The 13840-nt window shown below is 44.7% G+C and overlaps 1 protein-coding gene across 2 annotated transcripts in view; it reads right to left on the minus strand.

Moving 5' to 3' along the window:
* Positions 1 to 344: 344 nt before the first annotated feature.
* The window catches only part of KCTD14 (potassium channel tetramerization domain containing 14), a 29956-nt gene continuing 16460 nt past the window's right edge, over positions 345 to 13840 (minus strand). Inside the window, exons 1-2 of one of the 2 annotated variants that reach the window (XM_041729739.1) lie at positions 5950 to 6070; positions 345 to 1207 (exon numbers count right to left, since the gene is read on the minus strand). In XM_041729739.1, coding sequence (XP_041585673.1) covers positions 539 to 1207; positions 5950 to 6021 — 741 coding nt within the window. In that variant the 5' untranslated portion in view covers positions 6022 to 6070 and the 3' untranslated portion in view covers positions 345 to 538. Of the gene's footprint in view, positions 1208 to 5949; positions 6071 to 13840 lie in introns of those variants that run through there. The other variant, XM_041729738.1, reaches the window with a different exon arrangement.

Raw genomic sequence — 13840 nt, forward strand, 5'->3', positions numbered from 1 at the left:
AATTAATGGGGGGGGGGGGCAAGTCTCCTAGACCACCTTGGAAGTTGCTTGGTTTTGGGGTTTTGTGTTGTTGTTGAAATTAAAGAATGATGGCCTTTATTTTTTAATATTTTATTTATTTATTCATGAAAGACACACAGAGAGAGGCAGAGACACAGGCAGAGAGAGAAGCAGGCTCCACACAGGGACCCCGATGCGGGACTCCATCCTGGGACTCCTGGATCACGCCCTGGGCCGAAGGGAGGCACTCAACCGCTGGGCCACCCAGGGATCCCAAGACGGCCTTAAAAATTTTTTGGTTTAAAGATTTTTTTATTTATTCATGAGAGATACACAGTGAGGCAGAGACACAGGCAGAGGGAGAAGCAGGCTCCCTGCGGGGAGCCTGATGCAGGACTCGATCTGAGGACCCAGGGATCACAGCCTGAGCCAATGACAGCGGCTCACCCACTAAGCCACCTAGGTGGCTTTTGAAGGCGACTTTTAATTTCATAAGTCCCCCTAGAACCCTTAACAAACTGTCCCCGCCCCCTAGGGATCACCACCAGCTGAAGATGAATGTATAAAAGTAATTTAAATACTTGGCCCGCAATGTCCTCTCGGAGTACTGTTCATAGTATACCTGGTACCCCCGGGCCTCAATGTCCATCTTCACGCAGTCGAGGAGGTCCTTGACCTGCGGGGCCGCCTTCCAGGGCCCGAATTTGACCACAGACCTCTTTTCGCCCTCCAGGATGCGCAAGGCGTCTGCGCACAGCGCCGCATCCTCTTCGGAGCGCACGGCGCACACCAGCACCGCGGAGCTGCGAGCCGCCACCGCCTCGGCGCGGGCCAGGTGCACCATGAGCTCCAGGTTCTCGCTGTAGCCTGGCACCCGCAGCAGGAACTGCTTCCGAGCCACCTGCTCCCCAAAGATCTGTGGCATATCCTCCAGAAGCTTGACCAGAGGCTTGATTTCGTAAAACTGCGCCTCACGGTACACCTCCAGGATGTGGTGCGTGGGCAGCCGCTCGCTGCGCAGGTAGTCCAGGATGGGTCCGAAATAGGTGCCCGGGCGATCGATGAAGAGCCGGCCCTCTGCATCCGTGCAGGCCTTAGTTGAGCTGGAGAACATCTCTGCTAGCTTTGAACCCGGGAGTTTTCTCAGGGTGCCCACGGTGGTGGTGTACAACTCTCCTCCTACATTAAGCTCCACGACAAGAGATGCCTGAGGGCACAAGAGGCAGAGTGAAATAGCAGTGTCCCCTCTAGGGAGCTCATGGCTTATTTTCATCCATAGGATATTACAGAATATTAGTCCAGGAGGCTGCTATGGAAGCAAGTCCCAGTGACAACGCTTGCAAAGCCTGTGGCCTTTGGGAAAGCGTTTTCCCTCCCTCTGCCTCAGTTCCCTCATTTATAAAACGTGGATATGGAACTGTTGTGAAGTCAGAAATTCCCAAGGTAGGATGCTCAGATCTACGATATAGTAAAAAAAAAGGGGGGGGGGGATGGGGGCAGGGAGGTATTCTCAACCTTTCAGAGAGGCTGAGAAACCATACAGGTGTTCATTCAGGAAGCATTTCTTGGGTACTTACTGTGTGTCCACATCCTGTGGTGGGAGTTGGGAGTACAAATTCTTTTTTTTTTTAATTGTATTTATTTATTCATGAGAGACACATACACACACACACACACACACACACACAGAGGCAGAAACACAGGCAGAGGGAAGCAGACTCCATGCAGGGAGCCTGACGTGGGACTCGATCCCAGGTCTCCAGGATCATGCCCTGGGCTGAAGGAGACACTAAACCGCTGAGCCACCCAGGCCGCCCATGAGAGTACAAATTCTTATTTAATATAGGTCAGAAGTTCTGATTAGCAGCTGGCATGACTTTGATTCTTTAAGGGAATTTGTTTGATAGATATTTTTCAAAATATGGGCCAGTAGATAGTAAATAACAGGAATATCCTTGGTTCTGAAAAGGTCACTAACACCAGATAATAATGGTGTATAAAATGGGCCTCATAAACTTTAAAGTGTGATGCCAATGGAAGTTGGTCTACAGAATTTGTAGAGGCCTCTTCTCTATGCCAAACCTTGAGCTGAGCACTAAGGATGTGGGTAAGAGCCACATGGTACCTGCCTGGAGATGCCCACAGGCCAGTTCGGGGGAGCCGTGGAAACAAACTGCATTTGGGGAATACTGAGGGCTGCCAACAGACCTAATAAAGATACCAGATTATTACGTGTGCGGTGATACACTAGTTGTTATCCTTACAAACCAGCTTTCTGAATAACTTTGGCTGTTTAAAATGGACTCACGCAGTCAATAAAATACGTATGTGCCAGGTGCCTGGTACACACTGAGGAACAAGAAGGACAGTTTCTCCACTCATAGTCTAATAACTATGCAAAGTGCTTTACATTCAATCTTTAATTCAATCCTCATAGCAGTCTGATGAAGGATGAATTAAATCCCCATTTTATCGATGAAGAACCTAAGGGTTAAGGAGCTGAAGTAAATTGCCTAAAATCAAACCAGCTATTAAGTGTTGACTCAGAACTTGAACTGGGGGCCAAATTACCCTGAAGCACTTGCTCTTTGTCATGACATCAGCTAGGTTTCAACTTTAAATACCTCCACTCCTCATTCCCTTAGTTAAAAGCCTATTACATCCAGGCCTCCTCCAGAGCAGATGAAGAGGGCACAATCCCTGCCCTCAAGGAGCTCGCAGAGGAGAGAGGGAAACAGAGGGCTTCACTGCGCAGGCGCTGAGAGGGGAGACTCAGAGGCTCTTCACGTGGATGTGTGTTGGAGGCTGTCAGCGAAGGTTTCCTGGGTGGGTGATGGCTGCAGCCACAGAAAAGACGGAGGCAGCATCAGGGGGGAAGGCTTATATTTCCAACCTGAAGACTCTGCCACAGGTCACTGGAGAGTCAGGAGGAGTGACAGGGTTCAGGAATGTCCTGGGTGCTCATTTAGATGTGACTTCATTCTCAACTTGTCTGTGGGCTCTACCTCTAAGATTAAAGTACTGGAATAAAGAGAGCCAGAGGCAGCCAAGCTGCTGGGGAAGGGGGAAAAAAAAAAAAAGAACTGAGTTGCCATGGAAACAGCTCCTACCGGGAACAGTTCTGCTGGCTGGAGTGGAGAAGGGAGACCAAGAGGATGCATTCTGACAGCAGCAGAACAATACAGCAGGGAGAAAAATAAATGGAGAAATTGTGACTTCCTCTTTCCCCCCTAAACCTCAAGGCTCCTGGGCAAGACTGTTGGGTTAACCCTGAAGTGGCTCTATGAAGCAGACAGGTGCAAAGTTACAGTCTTTAACCCTTGAATGGATTCATGTGCTCTCATCACTCCTGTGCCACTGAAAGGTCACAGGTACTCTTGAGGTCCCTTTGTTACAGGCGAGGAAAGCTCAGAAAGATGGGTCATACAGCTAGGAAGTGAAGTCAGAGCTGCAATCAAACCCCGTCAGTGTGACTCTGGTAGAGGATGGGGGTACCCCTCCCGACATCCAGTCCCACTGCTGCCGGTAATTAACAGTGTGTCAGAATAAGCTCACTTTCTTCTGTGGGCTTAAGCCTCATCATCTATGAGATAGGGAGGCAAAATGGACAAAGAGAGCACTAAGTCTCTTCGGCTCTGAAAGTCTAATGAATCCAATCACTTCAAATGTTGTTTCTGAAGCTCATTTCCAGATGCTTCACCAAATATCTTCCCACTCTGATATTCTCACACCCATTTCTTTGTTTACCAAATAAGACCTCTGTCTTGTTCCCAAACTTCTTAATTCTGTCTCTCTTTTCCCTTCTCTCACTTTCTCTTTTTTAGGATTTTATTTATTCAAGAGAGACACAGAGAGAGAGGTAGAGACATAAGCAGAGGGAGAAGCAGGCTCCCTGAATGGAGCCTGATGCGGGACTCGATCCCAGGACCCCAGGATCACACCCTCAGCCAAAGGCAGACGCTCAATCACTGAGCTACCCAGGGCCCCTCTTTTCCCTTCTTTTGTCCCCAAATCTTCCAATTTCTTTGGAAACCTTAGACCTCCTAACTCATTCACAAATACTATAGTTATGTTTCTAGCAGATAAAGACTTCTTTTCCACCCCTCTCTGGACCACCTGTTCATTTTCGTGGCTCCTCTTCCCTACCTTTTCTACCTACCAGTCACCCTGCTGAAGCATTCCTGGGTAAGAAAGCCTATCTCAGGCCCTGTGTGCATGGGCTAGGGAAACATGATCTTTAGGAGCCCTTGCTGGGTATCAGGCCAGCACTGGCCCTGAGGGGACAGAGATGAATCAGACAGACCTAGCTCTTACCCAGTTGTAGTCTAAAGAGTCACTACACACATACAAACGCACTGTCAAGCATTCATACATGTTCTTAGGTTCCTTAGTAGAGTCAATGGAGGGACATCTCCACTCAGGTTTCCCAAGCCCCTCTAGATCTCTCCCCACCCCAATCCTGACCTTTTCCATTGTTCCCTATTTCAGTCATCTAGCCAGAAATCCAGATTATAATCTTGTAATCTGCTCCTATCCTCAACCTCCTCCCACATAGGTCGTCAGTAACCAAGTCCTGGTGATTCTAAATTCTGGCCAATTCCATGGCTCCCTGCTCCCTGGAGTGCCTTTCCCCAATCCAGCCTCTGAAACCAGAGTAGTTTTTCTGAAATGCAAATCTGATCTGGTCATACCTTGCAATAAACACTTCTGTCACTTTGCATTTCTTTCCAGATAAACTCAAGATACTTTAATAAGGTTAATAAGCCCCTTTGCAGCCCTAACAATCAACTACCAGAACCACTCTCCCCCACCCACCCAGAGCAGACTGGTCCCCCTGGCCTCCAGGACTTGATGCATTTGCTGCCCACACTCCCTTCACTTAGACTTCTCATCCTTCAAGTTAATTCCTCCAGAAATCTTTCTAGATGGATTGTCTCCTTGTAATCCTACAGGTCTGTGTACTTCCACTGTCATGGTAGTTATCTCTTATAGTTCCATTTGTTCATCTGTATCCCCCACTAGGCTGTGAGGTTCCTAAGGGATGACTATTCCAGATTCATCTTTATGTCACCAGTACCTACTACAGGGGCTGACACCAGGATGATCAATAAATGTTCAATTGAGTGGAGCTTACCTGCTGCACTGATTTACAGGAGCAACTGGTATTCTGATAAAAACCAGTCTTTCCCTATCTGGCATCCTGCACTATGCGGGCTCCTCTCTTGCTCAGTAATTCATTGAGACATTTTGAGCACTTAGGGCAGCCCTGACACTAAGCAGGTGACTTTGTCAACAGCCAACCACAATGACATTGCCCTATGGGAAAGAGCCACAGTCTCCTCCTGCTGGATCTGCTTTCCCTTCCTACAAGTCTTCAGAATGGCACCTAGCCCAGGAGAGATTGGAATGTTCTTCTCCTGGAGTGTCCTGGGCCTTTTCCTGATCCACCAGGCAAACTCCCCTCAACCAAGCCCTGGATCAAGGCAGGCAAGCAGGCGGACTCGAGATCCTGCCAGAGGGCAGGGGCAGGCTGGAGAGGATGGGGATGTGGTGGGTGAGGGAATGATAGTCCCGCAGCCTTTCCTTGGGTCTTTTGCTCCCAGGAAGAGGAGGGACAGTGGAAGAGCCGTGGACTAGGACAAGCCAGGGGACTGAGGGAAGACACAGAAAACAGCTAAAACAAAGCCTCAACAGTGAGGAAGGAGACAAACAAAGGCGGCCACACAGGAAGGAGGGCAAAGAGGAGAGCTGGACCCAGCCAGATGGGGAACGGGCACCGGTGGCTGAAGGAGAGCAGAGCCAGAACCAGCTAGAGGGGCCAGCGTCCAGCCAGAGGCGCGCCCAGGGGCTGGCGGACTCAGGCCCCAGGGAGGGCCGCACGGAGGACCCTGAAGGGAGTGAAGGAAGGTCCAAGCGCGGGTCAGGGCGCCCGGCCGGCCGCGCACTCACCGCCGGCGGCCCCGGGGAGGGGCAGGCCTGGCTGGGCCGCAGGGAGCGGGGCGCCGAGCTCAGACTCATCATTCTGGTCCCGCAGGTGGCTGGGCGCCCGGCCCAGCCACGTGCGAGGTTACCTGCCGCTGGTGGCGGAAGTGCACCCTGGCTCCCCGCCCCAGGGTGGGGCAACCTGGGTCCAGGGTGTGGTTAGAGCCCGGGTTGACTTTGGCAGCCAAGCAAGCGGTGGACCCTTGGGCCCAGTCACTGAGCCTCCCTCCCAGGGGATTCCCAGAGGCAGAGGGAATTGACCTTGACAGCAGGAAACTTTCTACTCTCCACAGTCTCAGGGGGTGAAGCATCAACAGCCCCCGTTTTACAAATGAGGAACGTGAGGCTCCAAGAGATAGGGTGGCCAGTGTAGAATATTTACCCACTTCAGATCAGCTGCTAAAAGTGCAAAACCTGACCAACGACGAAAAGAACTAAGATACCCTTTGTGTGGATTATTTTGCTTGTTAAAACATAACCCTAAGGAGGGGAAGCGTAACTCCTCACTCCTAAAATATGGTCTGTGCGGAGTGACTTTTTTTTCCCCAAAGGACAATATGGAAAGTAAGAAAAAGAAAAGTGACAAACCCTACTTTGGCCAGGGAACCGAGGTCAACATCAAGATGATAGTAAGTACCCTTAGTATGATGGGGTGAATATGGCACTTTAGCTCTGTGGTCTTCCACCCCAAACTCATAATCCCAATCTAATCATGAGAAAATCCTCTAACAAATTCCAGTAGAGGGGCATTCCACAATATACATGACCAATAATCCTCAAAACTGTTAGTCATTAAAATAAGGAAAATCTGAGAAACTGTTGTAAGTAAGAAGCCTAAGGATGGGACACCTGGGTGGCTCAGTGGTTGAGTGTCTGCCTTTGGCTCAGGTTGTGATCCTGGGGTCCTGGGATCAAGTCCAAGTCTGCATCAAGCTCCCCACAGAGAGCCTGCTTCTCCTTCTGCCTGTCTCTATCGCTATCTCTGTGTCTTTCATGAATAAATAAATAAAATCTTAAAAAAAGAAGAAGCCTAAGGAGACATGGCAACTAAATACACTGTAATGTGGAATTCTGGATGGGATCCTGGAACAGAAAATAGACATTAGGTAAAAACTAAGGAAATATGAATAAGCTGTGGGCTTTATTTAATAATAGTGTATCAATGTTGGTTCATTAACAGTAACAAATGTACCATACTAATGAAATATGTTAACAATAGGGGAAACTGAGTGTGGGGTATATGAGGACTCTCCTCTGTACTATCTTCTCAATTTCCCTATACATCTAAAACTGTTCTAAAAAATAAAGTAAAACATTTTTGACTGGGATCCCTGGGTGGCGCAGCGGTTTAGCGCCTGCCTTTGGCCCAGGGCGCAATCCTGGAGACCCGGGATCGAATCCCACGTCGGGCTCCCGGTGCATGAAGCCTGTTTCTCCCTCTGCCTCTCTCTCCCTCTCTCTCTCTCTCTGTGACTATCATAAATAAATAAAAATTTAAAAAAAAACTTAAAAAAATTTTTTTTACTCAATAACAATACAACCACTATGGAAAACAGTACGAAGCTCATAATCGGTATGCTGGTGGAGGGTCTTGCCACAGTGTTGATGGCTGCTGACTCATCAGGGTGGTGGTTGCTGAAGGTTGGGTGGCTGTGAAAATTCCTCAAAATTAAGACAACAATGAAGTGTGACAAATTGATTGACTCTTTCATGAATTATTTCTCTAGCATGCAATGCTGTTTGATAGCATTTTATCCTCAGTACAACTTCCTTCAAAATTGGAGTCAATCCTCCCAAAACTTGCTGCTCCTTTATCAACTAACTTTATGAAATATTCTAAATCCTTTTTTGTCATATGAACCATCTTCACAAGATCTTCACCAGGAGTAGATTCCATCTCAAGAAACCACTTTCTTTGCTCATCCATGAGAAGCCACTTTTCATCTGCTCAAGTTTTATCATGAGATTTCAGCAATTCAGTCTATATCTTCAGGCTCTGCTTGTAATTCTAGTTCACTTGTCACTTGTCCCCAAATCTTCCAATTTCTTCGGAAACCTTAGACCACGTCTGCAGTTATTCCTCCACTGAGTCTTGAACCCCTCAAAGTCACCCATAATGGCTGAAATCATCTTCTAAACTCTTGTTCATGTTGATATTTTGATCTCTTCCCATGAATTACAAATTTCTTCATGGTATCTAGAATGGTGAATCCTTTTTTTTTTTTTTAAGATTTTATTTATTTATTCATGAGAGACATACAGAGAGAGACAGAGACATAGGCAGAGGGAGAACCAGGCTCCCTCTGGGGAGCCTGCTACAGAACTAGAGCCCAGAACCCTAGGATCATGACCTGAGCCAAAGGCAACTGCTCAACCACTGAACCACCCAGGTTTCCCTAGAATGGTGAATCCTTTCCAGAAGGTTTTCAATTGACTTTGCCCAGATCTATCAGAAGAATCACTCTCTATGACAGCATGAGCCTTATGAAATGTATTTCTTGGGCAGCCTGGGTGGCTCAGTGGTTTAGCGCTGCCTTCAGCCCAGGGCATGATCCTGGAGACCCCAGATCGAGTCCCATGTCAGACTCCCTGCATGGAGTCTGCTTCTCCCTTTGCCTGTGTCTCTGTCTGTGTCTCTCATGAGTAAATAAATAAAATATTTTTTAAGTATTTCTTTTTTTTAAGATTTTATTTTTTAGTAATCTCCACACCAAACATGGGGCTCAAACTTAAAATCCCAAGATCAAGAGTCACATGCTTTACTGACTGAACCAGCCAAGCACCCCATGAAATGTAGTTCTTAAATAACAAAGTTTGAAAGTAAAAATGACTCCTTGATCCATGGGCTACAGAATGGATATTGTATTAGCAAGCACGAAAACAGCATTCATCTTGTTGTATATCTCTATCAGAGCTCTTGGGTGACCAGGTGCATTGTCAATGACCAGTAATATTTTTGAAAGGAATATTTTTTCTGGAGCAACTTGTCTCCTTAGTGGGTTTAAAATATTTGGGAAACCATGTTTTAAACAGATGGGTTGTCATCCAGGCTTTGTAGAGCACAGAGTAGATTTACCATAATTCTCGAGAGCCCTAGGATTCTCAGAATGGTAAATAAGCATTCAAATGCTCATTTCATTTCAAATTAAATGGCTTCAACTTCAAGTTACCAGTTGCATTAGCCCCTAACAGAGTCATCCTGATGTTTTAAAGCTTTGAAAACAGGCACTGACTTCTCTTCTCTAGCTATGAAAGTCCTAGAGGCAACTTCTTTAAATAGAAGGCCGCCTTCCATCTGCATTGAAAATCTTTTGTTGAGTATAGCCACCATCATGAATTATCTTAGCTGGATCTTCTCCATAACTTGCTGCAGCTTCTACATCAGCACTTGTTGCTCCACCTTGCACTTTGATGCTATAGAGACAGCTTCTTTCCTTAAGTCTCATGGACTAAACTCTGCTAGCTTCAGACTTTTCTTCTGCAGCTTCCTCACCCTCTCTCAGCCTTCATAGAGAGGAAGAGAGTTAGGACCTTGCTCTGGGGGATTAGGCTTTGGTTTAAGATAATATTGTGGCTGGTTAGATCTCATACCCAGACCACTCAGACTTTCTCCATATGAGCAATAAAGCTGTTTTGTCTTCTTCTTTTTTTTTTCTTATCATTTGTGTGCTCACTGGAGTAGCACGTCTAATTTCCTTCAAGAACTTTTTCTTTTTAAAAATTTGTATTTATGTATTTATTTTTGAGAGAGAGAGAAGAAGAGAGGGTGAGGGAGAGAAAGAATCCCAAGCAGACTCCCCACAGGGCACAGAGGCTGACATGAGGCTGGATATCACAAATCTGAGATCATGACCCGAGCTGAAACCAAGAGTCAGGTGCTTAACCAATAGAGCCACCCAGGCACCCCATCCTTCAAGAACTTATTTTTTGCTATCCACACTTTGGCTAATTGGTGTCAAAGGCCTAGCTTTGGGCTATCTCAGTTTTCAGTAAGCCTTCCTCATCCTCACTAAGCTTAATCCTTTCTAGCTTTTGGTTTAAAAGTCAAACCTATGAGACTCTTCACTTGAACACTTAGAGGCCAGGGTTATTCATTGGCCTAATTTCAATACTGTTGTGTCTCAGGGACTAGAGAGGCCCAAGGAGTGGGAGAGGAATGGGGGGAATGGCCAGTTAGTGGAGGAGTCAGACATTTATTGATTAAATTTGCCATCTTGGGTCACCTGTAGTACCAGGATCGAGTCCCATATCGGGCTCCCTGCATGGAGCCTGCTTCTCCCTCTGCCTGTGTCTCTGCCTGTCTCTCTCTGTGTGTCTCTCATGAATAAATAAATAAAAATCTTTTAAAAAATAAATTTGCCATCTTATATAGGCATGGTTCACGACACCCAAAACAATCACAGTAGTAACATCAAAGATCACTGATCATAGATCACTACAGCAAATATAGTCATGGTCTAAAAATCTGAAATATTGCAAGAATATGGCACAGAGACACAAAGTAAGCAAATACTGTTGGAAAAATGGCACTGATAGACTTGCTTGATGTGTAGGGTTGCCACAAGTTTCAGTTTGTAAAAAACACAATATCTGCAAAGTATAATAATGAGAAGCATAATAAAAAAAGGTATGTGTGCATTTTAAGAAGAGACAGAAAGTAGAAGACAGAGTCTGGGCCACTCACAAAGTGGGATGTTGGGTCAGAGACTACAAAAAGTTCAATTATAAAACAATCCTCCACTCAAAGGGGAATGCTGTACTTGTCTTATTCCTTGGTTCTGGGTGCAGAAAAGTCTTCCTGAAAAGGTGTGACTATAGGCTAGAGCTAAAAACGGATCTAGGACCCAAATATTCACTTTCTTAGTGAACAACAGCTAGGAATTTAATTTAAATGGACCTAGGTTGGTAGTACTCTCAGATGCCTGACAAAAGAAAATGAAAATTCTTCCTGGAAGAACGTCCAAATTACACCAAACTTGAAAGAACACACACAGTCCAATAAGTGCAAGCTCACAATCTAAAGTCTTAAAATATAAAAGGAAACAAGATACAATGAGCTCAGAGTCAGCAGATCCACAAGCACCTCAGATATTAAGTTTATTGGATATAGAATATAAAATAAGTGTTTAATGTGCTTAAATAAATATATGGATTATTTAAAACATGAGCAAAGAGCAAGAAGATATGATAAAAAAAATTACCAGACAGACCTGAAAAAAAGCCAGATAGAACTTCTAGAAATGAAAAATAAAACAACTGAACTGAAGTTACCGAAATTGAGTAAGGGTTGAGAAAATGTAATCAAAGGAGGGAGCAATGCTGGCTGGCTCACTTACTTAAGCATCTGCTTTTGGTTCAGGTCATGATCCCAGAGTCCCAGATCAAGTACCACATCAGGCTCTTTGCTCAGCAGGGAGTCTCCTTCTCCCTCTGCCCCTCACCCTGCTCATGCTCTCTCTCACTCACCCTTTCTCTCTCTCAAGTAAATAAATAAAAACTTTATTTAAAAAAGGAACAATGCTGTGCTGCTTTTAATCCATCATTTTGGCAAATATTGAGGAGAATAGCAATATGCCAGAGGTGGCAAGAATGGAGGGAAACAGCTCCTCCAACTTTGCTGATTGGAATGTGAACTGCTGTGATCTTTTAAGAAAAAATGATGAGCACCTGGGTTGAGCCTCTACCTTTGGCTCAGGTTGTGATACCAGGGTCTTGGGATCATCAAGTCCCACATCAGGTTCCCTGCAGGGAGCCTCTTCTCCCTCTGCCTATGTCTCTGTGTCTCTCATAATTACATAAATAAAATCTTAAAAAGGGATGCCTGGGTGTCTCAGTGGTTGAGCATCTGCCTTTGGATCAGGGTGTGATCCTAGAGTTCCGGGATAAAGTTCCATATCGGGCTCCCTGCATGGAGCCTACTTTTCCCTCTGCCTCTCTCTCTGTGTCTCTCATGGATAAATAAATAAATAAAATATTTTAAAATAAATAAAATCTTTTTAAAAAGAAAAGAAATAACATGGCAATATCTACAAAAATTTTAAAAAGCAGATACCATTTGACCCAACAGTTCCACTTTGAGAATCTATCTAATTGAAATAAAAGCACTGCTAAAAAAAGAAATAAAAAAAGAAATAAAAGCACGTCTCTGAAAGGATATGAACAAACATGTTTATCACTGTTTTGTTTGTGGTGGAAAAAATTAGAAACTTGGAGGTACTGTTAAATAAAACATGATTTTTGATTTGTTGATGCCTTGGAATACTATGTAACTACTAAAAAGAATGAGGCAGATCTTGGAAGAAAATAGAAAGCCCAGAAATAAACCTACAATTATATGGTCAATTAATCTTCAGCAAAAGAGGAAAGAACATGCAATGGGAAACAGAGTCTCTTCAACGAATGGTGTTGGGAAAATGGAACAGCCACATGCAAAAGAGTGAAATTGGACCACTTTCATACACCACACACAAAAATAAACTCAAAATGGATTAAGGACCTATTTGTGAGACCTGAAACCACGAACATCTTTGAAGAGAGCACAGGCAGTAATTTCTCTAATAGCAGCTGTAGCAACATTTTTCTAGATATGTCTCTTGGGGCAAGGGATATAAAAGCAAAAATGAACTATTGGGCCTACATAAAAATTAAAAGCTGAACAGCAAAGGAAACAATAAACAATAAACAAAATAAAAGACTACTTACTGAATGGGAGAAGATATGACATATCCAATAAAGGGTTAGTATCCAAAATACATTAAAAACAGATACAACTCAACACCCAAAAAACAAATAACAAATAATTAAATTTAAAAAACAATTAAAAAGTAGGCAGAAGACATGAACGGACATTTCTCCAAAGAAAACATGCAGCTGGCCAACAGACACATGAAAAGATGTTCATTATCACTTATCATCTGGGAAATGCACATCAAATCCACAATGAGCTATCACTTCACACCTGTTGGAATGGCTAAAATCAACAACAGAAGAAACAACAAGTATTGGGAAGGATGTGGAGAAAAAGGAACCCTCATGTACTGTTGGCAGAAACGCAAATTGGTGCAGCCACTCTGGGAAACGGTATGGAGGTTCCTTAAAAAGTTAAAAATAGGTGGCTCTTGGCTGACTTAGTCAGTACAGCATGACTCTTGATCTTGGGATTGTGAGTTCGAGCCCCATCTTGGGTATGGAGATTAGTTAAAAATAAAATCTTTTTTAAAAAGATGTTATTTATTTATTCATGAGAGACAAAGAGAGGCAGAAACATAGGCAGAGGAGCTTGATGAGGGACTTGATCCTGGGACTCCAAGATCATGCCCTGGGCCAAAGGCAGGCACTTAACCGATGAGCCACCCAGGATCCCAAAATAAAATCTTTTTAAGAAAGGGTTTAAAATAGAACTACCCTATGATCCAGTAATCGCACTACTGGGTATTTACCCTCAAAATGAAACACTAATTCAAAAGCATACCCTTATGTTTACTGCAGTATTATTTACAATAGCCAAATTATGGAACAGCCCAAGTGTCCATCAATGGATGAGTGGATAAAGAAGATGTAGTATACACACACACACACACACACACACACACACACACACTCTGGAATATTGTTCAGCCATAAAAATGAATGAAATTTTGCCATTTGCAATGATATGGATAGAACTAGAGTATAATGCTAAGTGAAATCAGTCAAAGGGGGCAGCCCAGGTGGCTCAGCGGTTTAGCGCCGCCTTCAGCCTAGGGCGTGATCCTGGGGTCCCGGAATCGAGTCCCATGTCAGGCTTCCTGCATGGAGCCTGCTTCTCCCACTGCCTGTGTCTCTGCCTCTGTGTGTGTGTGTGTGTGTGTGTGCGTGT

Source organism: Vulpes lagopus, chromosome 15 (assembly GCF_018345385.1).
Source record: "Vulpes lagopus strain Blue_001 chromosome 15, ASM1834538v1, whole genome shotgun sequence".
NCBI lineage: Eukaryota > Metazoa > Chordata > Mammalia > Carnivora > Canidae > Vulpes > Vulpes lagopus.